Genomic DNA, 19,806 nt, shown 5'->3' on the forward strand with positions numbered 1-19,806 from the left:
TGAGACAACCTTCTCTGTTCCATTAACAGTTCCCTCCTGCTCTCTGATGGAGAAATAATATTTCTAATTATTTCTAAGAAGTAATGTTCCAACTACACAAGTTTAAAAAAATAAAATAGAAATACGTGTTTTCATAACACCAGCAGATGTCCACAGTAGTTTAATGATATCATTTCATATTGCACTGTACTCCAGCAGTTTTTCCTTTCATAGAAAAATAAGTTTCAAAACTGGTAGTCAGGTAGTAGAAGTCAAATTGTGTAGAGATTGCCCATTACTGATATCCAGGAAGTGCTAAGTGCTGTCCTTCTTTTGCTTCAAAAAATGTGTAGGAGAGGGTGATCAAATCAACTTTAGCCATTTTAGGGTCCTCTGCAAATTCTGGATCAATGTAGAAAAAGACAGGCATGTCTACTTCCTCTTGAGGATTCAAGCGCTGTTCTTCAAAACAAAAACACTGTATGGGGAGGAAAAAAATAATTAGAAAATACTGTGAAATTTCTCCTTGACAAAGTAAGAAAAGGCTTCATTTTTTTAAACCAACTCCCCTTCCATGTAGATCTCAAACCTGAGGAAGGATCATCCATAAGAGCAGGAGGACAACAATTCTGTTCCTCTTGTGTGACAGGAAAAAAAAATAGCTTTAATGAAATGTCTAAAAGCACAACTTGTCCAGGCTAGTTCCAATGATTACTGTCTGTCCACTTGGGAACCACTTTAATTGGACATGTAGTCAAGCTTTTTATGGAGATAAGGCTAAAAATAAACTGATGCATTGTAATTTGAAAAATTTAAGGTATTTTCTTAAAATGTTGGCACACACAAAGAATAACAGTCAGGATTAAAATTTGAAAAAATCATTTATTATCACTTGTCTCAGACTTACTTGTATTTTATTGAAGTACTGTCCTGCTTCAAAGGGCACTACATTATAAGTAGAGATTCCAATTATTGGTTTGTCAGTAGGATTTTTTGCTTTATAAAAGGCCAGTGCAGTCTCTCCTGGTACCACCTGTATGAAGTAATTGCATGGTGATTATTAATACCCTGCAGCCCTCCAGTCCTCAGAGTCCTTTAGAGTTCAGCTAGAATGACTTCATTTTCTCTTTTGCCATTTCAAATTAATTACTCCACTATTTCACAAACGTTTTGCTTATAGACAGCTCACCCCCATTCTAAATTAAAAGCATCAGCGATATTACATGTGTGCATTTTGAATCTTAGCCAGTTTGCCGCTGGGGTATTATTTATTTCAGCAGTTTATCAGCATGCAGAGCTATTTTAATATGTGGATTTATACACAGCAATACTTTTTGGTAGCTTGAGGGAAGGGTCAGGGGCAACTACAATTTAACCAAGAGGAAACAAAAGTTTACAGAAACCCTCCGCTTTCTGTGACAGGGCCCCTATTTCGGTGACAGGGGCCCTGCCTTCCCAAGCAGTGCTGGGGACGCAGCCTGCAGGGTAAGCTCCAGCACCGGCCCTAGCTGTGTTTTCTTCCAGATCAGCGCCCAAATGCACAAACCGGGTGCCCTGCGGGATCGGGACGTGAGGCGACAAAACCGCATGAGGCAGAACCTCAGGCCTGCGAGTTGCCTTTGTGAGTATCGCTCCGTTAGAGGGACGAAGGGGAGGAAACCCACTCACGTAGATTTCGCTCTGCTGCGGCCTGAAGTTCCACTGGAGGCTGGAGTGCACGTCGGCGTTGAACGTGACCTTGACGACCCGCTCCTTCACGGCCTCCATCTCCTCGATCCTCGCCGCGCCGCGCCCCGCGCCCGTCGTTCCCCCCAGCCCGGTCGCCTGGGCAAAGGCAAAGGCCGCGCTCAGCACCGCCGCTCGCTCCCCACGGCCCCCCGGGGGCGGGCAGCGGCCGGGGTCTCCCCGGTACCTGGCAGTAGAGGCGGTAGAGCGGCACGGCCGCGTACGACATCCCCACCATGCCCACGGCGGCGGCGGCGATGTAGGTGAGCGCCGTCCGGTTCCGCCGCCGCCATTCCTCCTCCTGCCCGCGGGTGAAGGGGTTGGAGCCCCGCAGCCCGCGGGTTCCCCAAGGGGCCGCGCCCCGCTGTGTGGCCGCCCACAGCCCGTACCGAGCCCCGGCCGCCAGCCTTGGCGGCGCCCACCTGACCGCCATCGCCCAGAGGCAGCGCGGCCCCAGTGCCAGCCGCAGGCGGCCACCGCCGCCCGGCCCCATCCCGCTGCCGGGCCCCTATCGCGAGATGGCGGCGGGGCCTGGGCCGCGCTCCGCCTCCTCCACACCGCTCCTCTCCGCCCGTGGGGCGGCGCCGGGGCCGGCTCAGCGCCTCACGGAGCCGGGGAGGGGAGAAGCGGGGAGGCGGGGACCGCCATCGCGCCGCTGAGGGGAGCGAGCGCTGCCGCTGGGGGGTCGCTGCCGCTCCCCCCGCTGAGGCGCTGGGGGGGAGGCTCCCGCAGGACCCCGCCGTTGTCTCTTCCCTTCCCCGGCCGGCGGACCCCTCGGGCGTCGAGGTAACCGAGCCGAGCCCCGTGCCCGGCGGGCGGCCGCGCTCTGACCGGGCTTTGTCCCCGAGGCGGCAGAGCCCGCTCCGAGGGCGGCCGCTGCCCTCCCCTCACCGGGGACTGGGGTCGCGCCTCAGGGCGCCGGGACAGTCCCAAACCTCTTGGAAGTCGCCTCCGTGCCCTCGTCCCCCGCACAGCCCCGCTGCCCTGCTCCCGGTGCCGCTCCGCTTTTTGTTTAGATGCTTTAAGTAAGGGAGCAGTGAAGCCCAGAGCGAAGCCGTGCTTTGTAGCATTTCTCCTGTGGTTTGGGGCGTTATTTCTGCACCTCCAGTGAGAGATCTGAAAACTTTTACTGCTACCTGCTGCAGGAAGACTTGGTGCCTTCCAAAACCAAATTTATCACTTCATAGAGGAATAAAGTGCTTGCATGAAGCTGTGTTACTGCGGAGGCTGATGCGGGAATGTGCACTGCTCAGGAAGCAGTGTTAGGGGCAATCATTTGCCCCCTTTTACCCCTTGTACCATGTCTCCAGAGCAATGGTTTGTAGTCTTTGGCCACGTGAGGGTTTAGCCAGAGAGCCCATAAGGTCAGGAAATTTGCCAGCAATACAAACATATTTTTGCATTGGTGCTTTTGCAGAATTTTTTCAAATGACTGTAAATCAGTACGTTTATAACTGCATTTCTTAAAACCTGTTGTATGAGCTAATAAAAATGCAGTGTGTTGGTCCATAACCCCATCTTGCATGCCTTGTTGCCCATGTCTTACATGCCGAAGTCACAATTTCAGAGGTACTGAATACTAGATGCCAAGTGAAAAAGTAAGACACACGGAACACCTCATCTTGTTCATAACGGTATTACGCTCACCTGACCTTTGTTAGAGGAAAATCAGACATTATTTTTATCTTGCACAATTATTTTATCCTGGTATTTTAATCTCAATTATATATATATATATATATATGTTTTTAATCACAGAGTGTTCAGATTTACTTCTACTTCCTGACTCATGAATTAAAAGTAAATTAGGTTGTCAGATGTTTTGGTACAATATACAGCGAAGTCTGAATTATCTGCTTACTGTTTTCACCATTGAAGTGTATCTGGTTTATCATGAAAATTCTCTTCTCCCACTGGATTTCTGCTAGTCAGTAATAAGTAAGAATTGTTGTCAGTGCTTGAAAATAAACATAGCCGTATAAATTTCAAAAAGTGGTTTCTCCTTTTTTACAGCAATTATTGTCTTGGTTATGAGCCAGTGCTTCGTGTTTCAGAATTCTTCATTTTGAATTTTTAATAAAATTGAAGATGTCCAGTATGGATCCCCTAACAAACCTGAATAAAAAGTAAGTACTTCTTTTTTTTTTTTTCCCCACACACGTACAGGAATGCAAAAATTACTGGCTTGTAATATGAAAATTCTTGAAGTTTCCTTAGCAGGATCTTGTTTTGCTGGTGTCTTAAAGAAAAACTTTAATATTGAAACAGTTTGAAGCAACTTCTTACAAAAGGTAACACCAACACCGGTGAATTTAAACATAAAGGGAAGAAATAGCTCTTATGCTTTTCATCAAGTTCATTGGCACTCAGTTTAAGTTGGTTCTCCAGAGCTAAAGCCCCCCATAGAAATTTAATACTTTTGAAACTATAAAAACGTACTTGTAAGGTATATAGTAAATGACGTCCTTGTGTATATGGGGTAACTACATCAACATAACACACTGAATGGAATTTATGAATTATAATACATTATTTTTAAAGAATAATAAGTATGACTAAAGTATTTTATGTGCAGTGCTTTGGGACCATCTTTTTGTTTTTTGTTTTAAAAACAGTGCCACGGGATATATAATGACAGTTATATTAATTCCATAAACAGTAATGTTACCTACTTAAAAGTTGGGTCAAATTCTGAAGGACAAAGTTGGATTTAATCATGACTAAAAATCATAAGTTCAGACTCCTCCCAAACTGCTAAATAACCATGCCAACACTGTCATAAAAAACATAATTAAAAACGGGCGCAGACAGCTTTTATTCGACTGTATGACATTTACTGTGTTTACGCAACAGATTCCAGCTAGTAGTACTCAAAGACATTGTCAAACAATTTAGCATAGGTTTTGAATTATACCACTTTGTGAATAACTTGATTTAAAAAAAATCACAAAGCATTTATAAAAAAAAATAACTCCTTTATCCTGGGATTTGAAGATGCAATTGATCTGATTATCAGACAGAAATATGGGGTGTGTAATACAAAGGCATATCTTTAAAACAGCTATGTTTTGTTAGGTCCATATGCAAGGTATATTGTATAAATAGTTAATAGATCACTGTTTTCTGAAAGCAGTTTTTCAAATAAGAAATTAATGTGAAATTGGTGCATAAAACCATACTTGAGCTACATCATGATACAAGACTGTGATTTTCTGTACCTTTTTTTTTTTTTCTCGTCTGGGAGCCAGTATCAATGTAGAATGCTTTAAGACTGTAGTTGATCAGATGTTAATTGAGGCTTACCTAAACTTTAAATAATACATTTTTTCTCAATGCAAGGGGTTAGCCTCAAACCATTCATGCTTCTACTTAATGACAAGGTTGCTCAAGCTTTTTTTTTTTTTTCCATGTTTAACAACTGCCACATAATGATACATGTTTTCTTTTAATCTTTATGACCTAATCAGCAAAATACATTTTTGAATAATTAGTGTTTTGGGATAGATCAGAAGAAAGAGTTTGTTCATGCTGTCTCTTGGCTGTGGTCCTTAGTGTCAAAACGAATTTTTACCTTTCAGGGTTTGTGAACCTGAAAGGTTATGGTTGCATAACTCACTTGTATTGGATTTTCATAAAAGACCTTCTTTACTTATGATAAATTATCTTGTGAATCTTGCTGCAAAAGATTATGCAGATGTTTTTTACTGTTTACAAAGTTATCCTATAATTCATCTTGGTTGCTAAAGCATTACAAAATTTCTTTTGGGAAAGGTGAGTCATAATTAATAATGTTGCCAAAGAGAATAGTTTACTGTCTGTTTGAAAACAAATCTTGGTCTGCTTGCTGCACAAAGTAACAAATAATCTCTCTTGAAAAAATTAGTCTTATTTGCAAATATTAGATTTTATGGTGGTCTTTTGTTGTTGTTGTTTTTGTTTTGTTTTTTAAGTGTTACTATGTTCCAAGTTCCTTCTAGGAGTAAAAAGTGATTTGAATTCCACAGAGTATGTTCTTGAAAGGCAGAGAGTTCTCTTGAACTGGCAAGAGAAGCAATATCAGTTTTCTATATGACTCCGTTAGAAAAAGCAGCACAGCAACAGAATTTTAAGGTAAAGAGGGACAGAAGCCTTGGGGATGAGTTCAGGAAGCTGAACAATGTATGGTTTTACCTTGAAGAAGGAATGGAGAAGCAATTTTTGAACAAGTGATGTATTTCTGATAACCAAACTCTAGAAGAAAGAGGTTGGAGAAATAAGGAGGTTAATGCTACTTTACATCTGCATATATTGTTGGGAAGTTTGTCATGTCTGGTTTAATAAAAATCAATTTTTATTTTTTAATAACGGAAACACATAGCCTTGAGTCATATTTTTAAGTGTGTGTGTGTGTTTCTATTGCAAAAAGCATGACACTGTGAAAAAGCTCTATTGTTCTGAGTGATTTGTTTTGACAAATGCTCTATATACTGATACCACAAATTGAACTCCACTGGTATTAAGAACAATTAAAATTTTGTGATAGAAGAGCTATTGGTATTTTACTGGCCTTCTTCTGTAACTTTGCCTGGAGCTAATCAAATTGATACGATGCTTAAAATATCAGTGACTTTTCCTTCTTTGGACTAACACCAGAAGCACTAGCAGAATTAAACTGATTTAGGAAAGACTACAAAGGCACACGTTTTCATCACTAAATGTATGTGAGCACTCCAAATGAGGCCAGTGGGAGTCCTTCGCTTTGTGGGCATTGGGAAGGCTGCTTCTATGTTCCCGCTTCCATCACTGGACTTTTCCTCAGTCTTTTGTAGGTCACGTCACCTTTCTGCCTGTCTTGGATTGCAGACACTAGGGGCTGACCTCAAAATTCTTGAACATCACATAGCACGTTGCTTATAAGCACGAATACTGTTTTCCCAGAATGATTACATGCTAATAAAAACAGAGTTACTACAACTTTAAAAAAAAAAAAGTGCATTAGCTAAGCATATGCATTCCTTGCATAGCCAAGCTGTCCCACTGCGCGGCTCTAGACGCTGACAGATGCTGTCTCATCACAGGTTTACTCCCTGCTTTAGACAGGATTCATCTTTCTATTTAAAGGCCTTAGTGAACACGGAATATTTGGTTTTCATTTTAAAATGCAATTTTTTAAGATCTTTTAGAAAACAGGGCGGTAATGGGAGTGTATACTGTGGTATAAACGTGGAAGAAAACAGTAGGTAACTAAAACTGCTGTCAGAAGCTCAGAACTTCCAAAAATATGCATTATCTCTGCAAAGACCAAGCCTCAGGTCAGAACAGTCTTACCTCTGGAAATACTTGTATAGTTTTTCTTTTTGGAACTATTCTCAATGTAATGATAGAAATTCATTCCTTCAGGTGTTTTTCTGATGTTCCATTGGGTTTGTTGAAATAAGAAGGCCCTGCAAAGCTTTGTGGCTTTTTTGATAGCTCAAGGACAAAGGATTTCTGGAAGTAGGCATTGAAATGTAGGGGATCGTTTCTGAGGCTCATTTAGATTAAGAATGCCAATTCTGAGCATTCAATAGGAAGTTAAAATGTTTTGTGTTTAAAAGAATAAGCCTCAGAAACAGAAGGTTCACAGATCATTTCTAGGAAAATGGGACTTAGAGAATCTTATCTACTGTTCACCTACTCATGCTATAAAAATCATCAGGATATGTAACAAAATGCAGTCATTTTTTGTACCAGTTTTACTTGCTTTCACAAAAAACAAACGTGTCAATGTCCATTTCTACTGAAAATATATAGCCCAAGTTCTGTGTAAACTTCTGATTGTTGGATACTGAAAGGCTAAAAACCAAGTTAAAGCATGCCACAAGTCAGTACTGTAACTGAGAATGCGAAGTAATAGCATAATGGCATTTGCTTAATGCTTTCAGTCTGTCTGCTTTGTGGGCTTTCTCTTTTGTGTGCAGATGTATATAACCCAGCCTGCTAGGCAGGTTGCTTTGGAAAGGTTGAGGGTTACTGCTTTTGACCTTGTTTGTAGGGAGCATGTAAATAAATAACCGGAAGAACATGAATAAATAAGTTTAATTATTTCATCTGCTCGCTGCTGCTAGCTATAGATTGCATAATCCCAGTTTTAATAAATGCAAGTAATTTTTCCCTCCTCTGCATTTATCAGTATTTAAAGTTGCTACAAATTGCCATTTCAAACAGAAAAAGTAAACATTGCCTGGATAGCTGAATTAGCCTATGTGACGCAGAGGGTTTCAGAGAAGATTAAGTAGGCAGAGACACTCGTCTCGGGCTCTGTCTGTTTGACTTGTTTTTTTGGTTAGTAGCAGAAAGTGTCCTGCTGGTAACCTTTATCCCGTTGAACTGGAAACCTCCAGTGTATTTTGGTTGCTGTACTGAAGAATGTCCTTACTCTCACCAGGAGATGAAGATGAACCAGAGCGTTTCGATGGTCTTTCTCTCTTATACTGGTATGCTTAACCTTTGGGTTCTGATGGTGTTTCTCTAGCCTGTAATTGGGAAGGGTACAGTTGAAATCATTTAAAAGCTGTAGCCATTTTCAGCTGCTTCTTTCTTTTATCGTTAAGATTTTGAATAAGTGCCAAGTAATATCTATTCTTGAGGGAAGGGTATTATTCTTCTATTGATAAGTCTAGCTAAATATTTTGTTTGTGGACATAAATGACTAATAATTTCTCAGGAATACAGAACAGAATAATATCTAGAGCCATGTGTTCTGATGAGTCACTAGAAGGTATAAAACAGAAAGCTGTTGAACTTCCTTGTATGTGCTGATAACAAAGTAATAGAAAAAAAGTATCCAAGACTTCATTTTAATTGCCTTTACTAGAACATCTGCACAAAATGATGCACACTTAGTCTATTAGCATTCCAGGACTTCAGCTGAAGTGTTGTTTAATATTTTGTCATAATTTCAATGTAACAAAGTCATGGTCTTGCATGTTGATTTCAGCTATTGCCTCAGGTTTTTTTTTTCTTCTGTGTGCTAAAAGCTTGCATGCAAGTATTTTTATATGACTTCTATAGGAAAGAGCAGTGACATTTAACTGATTATTTAATTTGCATCTTTTTCTACAAAGAACATGAATTATTTTTGTTACTGCTGCCAATTGGTTTATATTCTCTGTATCCTCTTAGTCAGAATCAAGTTTACGTTAGATCTCTTTGGAAAGCATTGCCTGTTACTTATAGAAATGTAGATCCTTTTGTATTATGTGCTCTGTGCCCTGATTTGATAATGTCATGATCTTCGTGTACATATACTGTACTGTGTATTCCTTTGAAATATTGAAGACTTAAAATCTGAGATCTGATCTTCTAAAGCTTCACATAAATAAACTGTGTAAAGCTGAAGCTCAACATTTGTTCTTGCTTTTTCTTTTTTTTTTTCAAACGTTATGGTTAAAGCAATAATATTCTGTGCATGTGTTGAGATAGGTTCATTTGCTACTCTATTCTTCACTAATAATACAGAAGATAAGGAGAAAGTACAATATTCTTGATGGACTATTATGGCAAGAGTGTGCACGGACAAATTAATGAAGGAAAATGCAGTTAAATTGAGATCTCTATTACTGGAAAAAATACATATTAAATAATAAATGGCAGTTGTGTGGATCTCTGCAATGTACGAGCCAATGACTACTATGTGAAAACTGCTAAGAGTATGGCAGCACAAGAAACAGCAATAGTGAAAGGCAAAACAGGAAAGAAAATGGAAAGAATAATTGCATATTTTAAAGATCATTTTTTCATGTCTAAGTTTTCAAAGATGGATACAAATCAGGACAGCTCTAAAGAAAGTGACTAATATATTGTCTTTCAGCCTTAAAACAGCTTAAATTCATGGGATAATTGAGATGCCAGTACTCAGCAATAATGCAAAATGATCCACTGCTGTAGTATAGAAGTAGTTTACCCAAAAAAAGTTTTGTTAAAGAAGTAACAGACTTTGGAGTTTATTCATCCTTTCAAACTATGAAAAAATAGAAGTGATTTGGTTCACTTTTAGCCTTATCAAGTGTGTCTTATGCCCTGTCACACCGTAGCAAGGTCATGTGCAGTCTTGGCAGTGGCAAAATACACTGACTAGGCTTCATTGATCCTTTTTAGCCTATGGAACAGATACTGAGAGGAATAATGCAGTGAAAATTATAGGACGTTTGACCTGTAGACTTCCAGTTTATTTTAAAGATTAATTATTAGGTCTGTTCTTATGGCCAGTCTTTCTGAAGCAAAGGCTAATTTTGCAAATACTTGGGAATTTGATATTGTGGAAAAAATTGTCGTGTTTTGTTGTTGTTGTTTTTGTTGGTTTTTTTTTAAGTGCTTACTCCTTGATAAAAGACTCACAGTTTTCTTACACAAAAGTGAAAGATTTGGGATGTTCTTTGGGACCTGAATCTCTTGCCTTCTGCTGGAATTTAGGAACATTTGGACCTTCTGGGTTTCTGTCTTCCCTGGCAGGACACCCTGTAATGGCATGTACTCCTGATTTTGCAGAAACACCAAGTTTCAGGCTAGGAGTTGAAGCTGCGTGCTGGATTTGGTTGCATGGGAGGATTTGGGTCACTATGTCCTCCATTTTGATCCCCCCCTTCCCCCCGCAATGAATTCTAGTTGTTCCATTTCACTTCAACATCATGCTCTAGAAAATACTACTTGTTATCTAATACAGAACAATATGTATGTAGGTCAAAGCAGAAAAACCTAAATTGTGCTTCTGCTTTTTTGTAGAAGGTATCTGGTGAGTCTTCTCCAAAAACGCTATAGTGGGAGGACAAAGGATCTATGACACAACTTTTTTTTCTATACTAGTTCATCAAAATGAAAATTCACAAGTGGTAAAGCGTGGCCAATTACTCTGGATTTAAAGGAATTCTTAGTGTTTTACATTCTCACAGCAGGACACTGGAAATGTTTGTGATGGAGTTGTAAATACGGGTTTCAAGGCTCTAATTCTACTTTGTATACTTATTTAATTCTTTCCCATTATCACGTGCGTACAAAACATTCATCTGCCTTTAGATGGCTGCAGGTGCTATCGTGGAATTCTGACCTGGGGTTGGAGGGTGCACAGAGGAGCAGGCAATAGCGTTTGGAAAGAGGCCTTTATAAACAGAAAACTGTTGAATAAGAAATGAAAGACTGCAGGGAAAAGCTTACGTTCATGAATAACCACAAAGTTGTATGTTAGATATCTTAGCAAATGTTTTTGTATGCACTGTCTTGGCTGTGATTCTGTCTTAATATTCATTAGCTGATCTGAGATGTTATGATGTGTTTTTCTTGCCTAAACATTAAGCTGGACCAGGTTGTGGGATTTTGCTTCTATTTAATCAAAATCCTTTTACTATAAGTAAAGTGGGATTCAGAATTCAGCCTAAAGTTCTTTGGGGAGAATGGAAATAAACTAAACATGCTTTATTTTACCCTTATCATCTCATATTTATGATGAACTTACTGAGTTTTCACTGGAGGGGAGGGGTGGCACAAAGGTATAAAATAATGTAAAGTTGACAGTCAAGAAGACTAGTTTTGGTTTGTATTAGAGTTAAAAACATGGTCACTGTAATTTCTTCTGTATTAACATAGCTTTATATACATTTACGTCATTAGAGATTTAATGATTTTTATTTTATTTCATAGGACGATTATGGGCCCTCATGGAATCAATCGAGCTGTTCACCGCATTTCTTTTTCTGATTGTCAGAATGGATTAGGTAATTAGATTGCACATTCTGTTGATGCAGAGTTAACCAGACCTAAAAGCACCTGGTGTGCTTTTCCAGTTCACACTGACATCTGTAGAAGTTTAATTTATCCAAATTTTATGGATTTGACTGTAAATCCATTTAGCACAGTAGATGGAATAACAATTTCTTGCCTGTTTCTTTTGTTTGTTGTGCAGGAGTTAAAATTATTGGAGGTTACCGGACACAAACCGCAGAAGATTATGGGATTTTCATAAAGAGAATTCTACCTGGAGGGGTTGCTGCTGTAGATAGTAAGTAATTTAAAATGTATTTTTGCAGACGTGCTGTAAATAAAAAGCTTTTTTGAGATTCCATCTTCTCTTACGCAGATTGATCATTTAAAATAATTACTTCAAATGTGATAGTTCCTACACTTGAGACTTGCAAAAGGTTAAAAATAAAAATGGTTCTAAAAAAATATTTTAGAGATGTCTGTGTCAAATATAAAACATAGATGCATGTAATTTATGCATGGTAGCTTACATGCATGGTATCAGCAACATTCAGCCAAAAGTTACTCCCAAAACTATGAATTCCAGTGCTGCAAATATTTGTGCTGTAGTACAAATAACGTTTATTTTCTGTAGCTGTTCTGTGATTAGTAACACTGACTGATTGTCATTAGTCTTACAGTGGCATAGATAAATCAGGATCAGAACCTAAGCTGCTGAATGTCATAAGGTTGTTTATGCATTAGATCACATAAAATTGAAAGAAAAAAAAAGCTGTTTTATTACCATCATATAATATGTTCACCACTTTCCTGTTGATTCATGAGTTGCTGTTGATTTCATTACAAGGCCGTTTGCTCACGGGAGACCTCATTTTGGATGTCAATGGAGAAAACTTAATTGGAGTAACCAATGAAAGGTATGTTTGTACTGTTGACTAGATGTGCATTAGAGCTTGAAATGTATTTATTTATTTGTGACTATATTGACCACTGATTAACGACCACAACTCCACTAAGGTCACAGGAGTTGAACTGGCAGTGAATTTATCCTATAAAATTAATCATGTAAAACTATCATAGAAAAGTGACAGGAGTTTAAATGCTTTTGTAATGACAGAATAAGATAGTTTTGTAATGATGCAGATTATAGAATGTGTGTGAAAATACCTTTAAAACATATTAAGCTGTTATGATATTTTATGTTTACATGTTGGTTGAATACTGGTGAGAATAAATGGTGCAGTTAACAAGTATCATTGTAATGGGATAATTAAGGAGGCATTCCTTAGAAAAAAATGTAGAATACGTTTGATGGTTCCTGTAGCTGGATCACCAGAAATCAATGTGAAGCCTAGTTTTTGAGTAAGATGTGGAATTAAAATTTAATGCAAAATTACAGTATATGTTGGTGAGTGAAATCCTGACCTATGGAAGGTATCTGAGCAGTATTCTTTCTCTGGTGTAGGCTGTTAATCCTGAAGGAGGTCCAGCGTCCAGTAGGATGGACCAAGGAGAGAAGGGGACAAAAGGGAAGGGAAAGAAAGAACCCAGTTTATTCCCATCATCAGGCACAGACTCACCACAGTCCGTTTTTTGCTCAGTTCTCCAGTGCTTAATTTGGGTTATGCTGCTGACAAACTTTTCTCTCTGTATCTGGCAGTCAAAATTATTAACTACATTAAGAATTTGTTCATTTTCCCATCATTTTTGCATTACCTACTGTGTACTTCTTGATAGAACCCTGATATGTTTACTTTATTATTTTTCCCCCTCCTTCTAGGGCTGTTGACATCTTGCGAACAGCTTCAGCCTCTAATCACATGTCTCTGCTAGTTGCCAGAGATGAAGAAGCAAAGTAAGAGAAAAATAAAGCATTGCGTTAACCTCAAAACTGACAAAATCCAATGCAGTACTTAAGTTTGAGAAGGCATATCTTTTTAATTTTTTTTTCAGATTAGAATTAATCACAAAATTGCAGCACTTGTCACAGTTTTCAATGTTATATTTGATAGCAATTCATTTTGTTGTTGTCCTGGGCAGTAAGTGAGAAATGGAATACTGATTTTAATTAGACTGCTCACATCAATTAAAGTGGTAAGCTCTGGCCAATTTCAGTTCAATGAAGAGGATTGAAATGTTATGTTACCAGCTAATACCCTTAGAATTATTTGCTATAATAATAGTATTTGTTAACACATCTCACATGTTAAAATAACAAAAAATGAGGAAATGCATTACACCTACAGTACCACAAAACTGTGATTTAAGCTGGTCTTGCCTTCTGAAAAGGCAAATTTGGTTATTGTTTCGCCTCAGTATTTTGCTTTTCAGTTTCTAATGAGCTCTGAATTAGTTTGGATAAGTAGGTTAAACTGTTCGCTGCAGCAGGTAGCCCAAAATACCTCCATTATAAGGGCATATCTGTTAAATATCCCTTTAATCTTGTTGTCTGAAGTTAAGCGTATAAACCAATATTGGCACAGAATCATAGGAAATATTAGTATCTAGGCTTGTATCCCCTTTTGACTTCAATCTCTGCAGGAAATTGCTGTTACACAACTATATTTGATAATCACTGTGAGAGTAGCTGCTGCTATTTGCCACTGCTAGGATGTTCCACTTAGAGTAGTCTCTCCATAAAGAAATTTTGTCCAAATTCCTTTAGTCTTTTGTCCGACTTAAGGATCCCTTTTCTGCCCCTTTATTTTTGTATTTAACAAATTTAAATGCCTCTGTACTGTAGCCTCTGATCTTTCCTTTTTCCAGGCTGCCTAGATACATGAGGTCCACTCTTAATCTGCTTTTATCTAAAGAATACTGACCTAGTTCCTCTAAACTCCTTGAATAATTAAAATCCATCAGTCCTTTTACCGTTCTGGTGGTATGCCCAGTGGCCTGCACAGAATGTGCCACTCCATACAGTCCCTCACTTAGACAACTCTGAAGGAATTTTTTGTGACTGTGATAAAAGATTCGATTTACACTGAACTGTGTTTGTGTGTGTTCCCTGGATTTGACGTTAGTTCAATAAATTTTCTCTGTCTCTCTTTTTTTTTTAATAATACATCCAACGGACTTCAATAACCCTCTGCGGTCACTGGAATTACATGGGAATTACATTTACTGCAATCAGTTAATTCATGTCCTCTCTCTCTAATTCTATAATATTAATTTGATGATGCTGCTGGCTTATACCATTCTAGATTTTATTTTATTTTTAAATCTTTTATTACTGAGGTAGTCATAGCTCAGATTATTAAAAATGTTTTTTTTATATTAGGCTGCATTTAATATTAGATTATTAAGACTATTACTACTTGTTGCTTTTTTAACACATGTAATACAGGATCTTCATCTCTGTTGCTTTTTTGCCAGCTTGTTATTTCTGCAAAGAACTTCTATTTTTGATGATTATTTTTTTCAACAGTGCAACTGACCGTTTTTTCTTTATGTCAAAAATAACTTTATTGGTTAATTGATAAGTGCCTTCATCTGATTTGATTCATTTAAAAGCTTCAAATACTATTGGTCTTAAAAGAAATGTAATCATTAATCAGTTTTAGATTACTGCTACGAGCCTCTAACTTGAGCTCAGTAGCTGAATTTTCTTTTTCCTTCTCAAAACTGGAATGCATGAATGAATGAAAGAGAAAACCTGCAGTGTATTGAAATAAAAAGTGTAGCGTTGAATTTTACCAAAATATTTGAATAAATTGGCAGTATTTCTAATGAAATCTATTGTAATGAGATGCAATAGATTTATATATTAATATATATACATAGGCATATAAAATAAATCAAAAAGTGTAAAAAGCAGGGTCAGGATAAGGTTTACTTCTTAATCATTTCCTATTCGGATAAACTGATATGGTTAAAAACAACACAAAAATTATCACAGTTTATGTTTCAAAGTAGCTCTTACCAGAAGAAAAGAAGGGAGATCAGCTTGTTACTGTGACTTCACTGGCTTTCCTACTGCACAAAGTATAATGAGAAGCAAGACAGGATAGCAAAGAAAGCAAGACTGCCTTTGGAGTGAAGATAACAGGCAACAGAGAATGTGCCTGCCTAAATCCTGTGGATCAAGTCTGAATTTATATTTTTGTGTAGGAAAGAAAAAGATAAATTCTAAAGCTTTACACAGAAAGATGAATCAGAACTTTCTTTTCACCATTCACCATGAGGTTGAAAGAAGAGCTATTTGCGACTTCTGTTTTCGTAAAGTGGGCATAGCTTTGTGCTTTATTACAGCAAAAGCTCTTGTTTTTGGTCCATCTTCATATGTGTATGTTGTGATAGATTTTTCAAGGCATGTATAAGAAAATAATAGATAGTAAGCAGATAGCCGTTGGAACTATTACATATTTCAGATGGATAACATTTTTTCACAGATGTCTTCCTGTTCGATTGTGACTGGTGTTACTCACCATCCAGTCAACTAGTACTGTAGAAGAAGACATTACTGTGAATGAGAATTGATAGCTCAAATATTCATGCACAGCTGAAGAATTGCCCTTTATTTTATCAGTTGGAGATTTTTAAAAGATTTAATCATGAAAAAGATAAGCAAAGCCCAAGCACATAAAATATTTAATATATAATGATATCTACCTCTGATGAAATGGACCACATACTTCTGAGAAAGCTAAGTAGAAGTTAAGAATTCGTATCTGTTTTACTTCTTCTTGTATAACTAAGAAATATTTATTTCTATACTCTTTTTGAGCAGGGCTAATGCCACAACCTTGATGGCCATTCTCTTGTGGGTTCTCGTTCAAACTAATTGAAATAAAAGCATTCTTTAAAGATACAAATATACTATGGGTATATTACCTGATTCCATCTAATGTAAATAATTTGTTTTGGACCCAAGTAACACCACTTGTCTTATTATCTGTAGCTGACTTGAACTACAAGTTTTGAAAGTTTTGAAATCCAGGGTAAAGAGAGGTAATAATTAAGCTTTTCTACCAATAGTCTGTTTCATCCATAGTTTGTTGCTATTCCATCCTTATCCTTCTGGATTACATTACCTTTTTCTTGCCTCTTCTGAATGTTTTTCTATCTGACAGGGCTTTCCTCTTTCAGTTGAGGGAGAACTTTGCTTTCTGAGGATTTGTAACTGTTCAGCAGAGAGACTAGCAGATTACAAAGAGTGCGTTTAGAACTAATGCCAAGTCCTGACAAAGAGGAACTTTTTATTTCCACAGGAAAGAGTTTCTTGACCTGATGGATAAGTATGGCTCTCACAGTGACACCAACTCTGCAAGAAGTTCTCCAACACAACTATTAACTGGTGAGAGATTGCTTCGTATCCTGACATAATCTTGTAGGACAATCTTCATACTTCTGTGGACTAGACGCCAACACTGAAAACTGTTTGGGGGAAGGGTGTATTGGAGCAAGAGAATATCAAGCTAAAAACGTGTTTACTTACGACTTTAACATTTACTTTGTGGTCTAAACATCTAACTTGATTGGTTTGTGTGTCAGTTTCCCCAGCTCTAAAATAAATGTTCTACCCTCTACTTTAAGCAATTTTAATTAATGAATAGTGTGAACCGTGTTTGGTATTTGTAGATGAAAGATACCACGAGATTACAAAGTAATAATAAAAAATTGAACTAGAATACCATAACTTCTAATGCTCCTGGAATTGTTGCCTAGTGAGAACGTCTTTATACAGCATGGTCAATTACTCTTTAGGAAAGACACTTACGATGTTTTTTTCACCCAGTTTGAAAAAATCATTCTTTGCTATGATTTAAAAAATTATTCCTGGAACCCCTGGCTCAATTTTTAGCTGCATAGACTTAAACTTTGTTGTGGTTGTCTGATTGCTTATAGTTTTCTGCTTTCTAACATGAAATTAGGCCTATGATTTGAAACTTCGTGCTTTTTCCCAAATGTGTGTTTTACTTCTTTTTTTTTTTTCATCCTTTCTATTCTTATAGGAAAACCTGTAGACAACCTTTCGTCTGGGTCATCCTCAAGGTCACAGAGTCCTCAATTGCATCCAAAGGATATTATTACCACCATTAGCAGAAATAATTCTGTCCCAGCACCATCACCAAAGCTTCCAAAGTAATTCCCAAAGCTGATTGTAACTGTCTTGTGTGAGATGTAGAAAATGTTGTATTTGGCAGCTCAGGAAAATTTTGGGTTGAGCATTGAAGTGTTCAAAAATCATTGTTTTTTAAATCCTGTAACATAATACGATTGATATTACAAAGTTTCAGGTTTTGCAAGTTATTTTTCTCCTCATTTTATCTCATTTATTTATTGTTTATGTGGTATAAGTAGATTAATCAGGTTGACTGTTGATCTCAGTACCTCGTAACAAATTAATGCTTCTCATTTACATTGTAGCTAGGTCATCCCTTGGTATATATAGAAGAGAAGTTTAGTCTTGCAAAATAATATATTGGTTACTCTTGTAATTGCCTGAAGTAACACCTGAAGTTGTTGATTTTGTAATAGAGCAGGCACGATAGCCTAGAACATAGAGATTGTGTCCATTTTATCTGTTTGTTACTGTGGTACATATTTGTGAATCAACAAGATAGACACTGTATCACTTGTGGGTCTCTAGTGAGTGTCTAAATCTGTGAAGTAACTCTACCTTTTTTCTTTCTCTTCCTAGGGATAGTGCGTTTCAGATTATCTCTGTTTGCAAAGGAACAAGCCTAGGTTTGAATATTGTTGGAGGAATTGACAGAAATGAAGGGCCTTTGGTATACATTCAAGAAATTATTCCTGGTGGTGACTGTCATAAGGTAGATAAAGACCTCTTCTTGCTACACTGTTCAGTCCCCTGTATTTTTTCCTTCGTTTTATACCTACTTTAGTATTATATACATACATTTATATTGTAAATACTAATTTCATTTGTGTTTCTTTTGTGTTTCTCCTTGGTGTCTCCCTAGACAGAATTATCTCATTACACCACAGCATGGTTACATGGTAATGAAAATTATTCATGAGTTTGTGTGAGGTACATGAGGATCTTATTTCCCAATTTCCAAAGCAGAAAGTAAGAAAGCAATTTTTTTAAGTTACATGAGACTAGCTAATCATCAAGGATGGGACAGACATACAGTTTGCATCTTTTTTTTCACAGGATCATAAAATCATTTAGGTTGGAAAAGGCCTCTAAGATCATCTTGTCCAACCTTTAACCTACCGCTGCCAAATCTGCCATTAAACCATATCACTAAACTATGTCACTACATCTACACAGCTTTTGTCACTCAGACATTCAAAAAATCACTTTTCCCTTGGACTTGGTTTAGCTGAATCCTTGCAGTTGAGAAGTATTGTATAGGGAAATAAGAATTATAATTAAAAAAAAAAAACTGATAGTGCAGACTAATAAAACATATGAATCAGTACTGATTACTATTTTCATTTATGACAACTGCAATATGTAAAACAGGAGGTCTTGTAGGTTTTTAAAAAATGAATAAATAACAGCTGTCTGGTTCAAGTACACAGAACTGTTTATCCAAGTGTTTTCTTGTCATCCTATGTTATTATGGTTATTCTGACATGTAGATAAACCAATGTTAGCCATCTGCCAAGCAAGAGTGTACAACTTAATTTCACAACCAAAGAGTTTTGCCCCCAAAACAGTCTTAAACTATTTGTGACTGAATATTTGTAGATTAAGATTAATCCCAAAAGGCAGAGATTGATAGAAAAAATGCAATGTTTCTCCCAGACTTTTTAATGAATAAAGGGTAATCATTATTCTTTTGTTTTCTGCTGTTTTGTTACAGCTTTTAAAAATCTTTCAAATTGTAAATATATATAATTTACAGTCTCTCATGCTTATAATTGATCGAGTGAGACCGAGCCATCGGTATGCAGTAGGTTCTAATATTAGCAATATTAGAGGTAATTTTCCAAGCTTGGTTAGGAGTTTGAGAAACCTAAATAGTGGGTGTATTTTAAATCTTTGCCACAAGAGGGCAGCATTGAAATTGATATCTTTTAGCAGGCTTTATGCAAGAGAAGTTGTAGATCTAGAGCTTTTCTTTGTGATGGAAAATATAGTAAAGTGCTATCATAGGCTGAAATAACATAACTAAAATTTGATGTATTTTTGTATCAAATATGTAAAATTATACTGGTCTTAAAAAGATATTTCACTTACTTCCTACAAATCTTCCTCTGTACATAGTTTGTTTCACGTGGTTAGTTTGCTTCTATGAAATATTTCTTAAACACTGAAGAACACAGACATATTATGTATAATTTCATGTGTATTACATTACACAAACGTCATAACACTGTAACCATAGGTATGGACCATGTATAATACATAGGTGAACAACAATCATTTTCAGTTAAATTGTTAAGGCTTCTTTAGAATGTGAGTAAAAAAAG

General features: G+C 37.4%; 2 protein-coding genes across 5 annotated transcripts in view; one reads left to right on the forward strand and one right to left on the reverse strand.

The window, feature by feature from the left end:
- Positions 1–126: 126 nt before the first annotated feature.
- On the reverse strand, positions 127–2,236 carry LOC118253894 (cytochrome c oxidase assembly protein COX11, mitochondrial). The gene is made up of 4 exons (XM_035558764.2): positions 1,892–2,236; positions 1,648–1,803; positions 887–1,012; positions 127–457 (listed from the first exon to the last, which is right to left on the reverse strand). The coding sequence occupies exons 1-4, from the start codon at positions 2,195–2,197 to the stop codon at positions 275–277; spliced, it is 771 nt and encodes a 256-aa protein (XP_035414657.1). The 5' UTR covers positions 2,198–2,236; the 3' UTR covers positions 127–274.
- An 84-nt stretch (positions 2,237–2,320) lies between these two features.
- The window catches only part of STXBP4 (syntaxin binding protein 4), a 73,725-nt gene continuing 56,239 nt past the window's right edge, over positions 2,321–19,806 (forward strand). The window contains exons 1-10 of one of the 4 annotated variants that reach the window (XM_035558882.2): positions 2,321–2,490; positions 3,718–3,830; positions 8,111–8,159; positions 11,359–11,432; positions 11,621–11,716; positions 12,266–12,335; positions 13,199–13,273; positions 16,629–16,714; positions 17,373–17,502; positions 18,062–18,194. In XM_035558882.2, coding sequence (XP_035414775.1) covers positions 11,366–11,432; positions 11,621–11,716; positions 12,266–12,335; positions 13,199–13,273; positions 16,629–16,714; positions 17,373–17,502; positions 18,062–18,194 — 657 coding nt within the window. In that variant the 5' untranslated portion in view covers positions 2,321–2,490; positions 3,718–3,830; positions 8,111–8,159; positions 11,359–11,365. Of the gene's footprint in view, positions 2,491–3,715; positions 3,831–8,012; positions 8,160–11,358; positions 11,433–11,620; positions 11,717–12,265; positions 12,336–13,198; positions 13,274–16,628; positions 16,715–17,372; positions 17,503–18,061; positions 18,195–19,806 lie in introns of those variants that run through there. The other 3 variants (XM_035558880.2, XM_050714398.1, XM_050714399.1) reach the window with 3 other exon arrangements.

Source organism: Cygnus atratus, chromosome 18 (assembly GCF_013377495.2).
Source record: "Cygnus atratus isolate AKBS03 ecotype Queensland, Australia chromosome 18, CAtr_DNAZoo_HiC_assembly, whole genome shotgun sequence".
NCBI lineage: Eukaryota > Metazoa > Chordata > Aves > Anseriformes > Anatidae > Cygnus > Cygnus atratus.

Bases quoted from the DNA above. Each gene is read 5' to 3' on its own strand.
- LOC118253894 (XM_035558764.2), bottom strand. From the start codon at position 2,197: ATGGGGCCGGGCGGCGGTGGCCGCCTGCGGCTGGCACTGGGGCCGCGC. The intron at 1,804-1,891 runs GTACCGGGGAGA...GCCTTTGCCCAG, and splicing joins TCTACCGCCTCTACTGCCAG to GCGACCGGGCTGGGGGGAAC. The intron at 458-886 runs GTAAGTCTGAGA...CTCCCCATACAG, and splicing joins AGTACTTCAATAAAATACAA to TGTTTTTGTTTTGAAGAACA.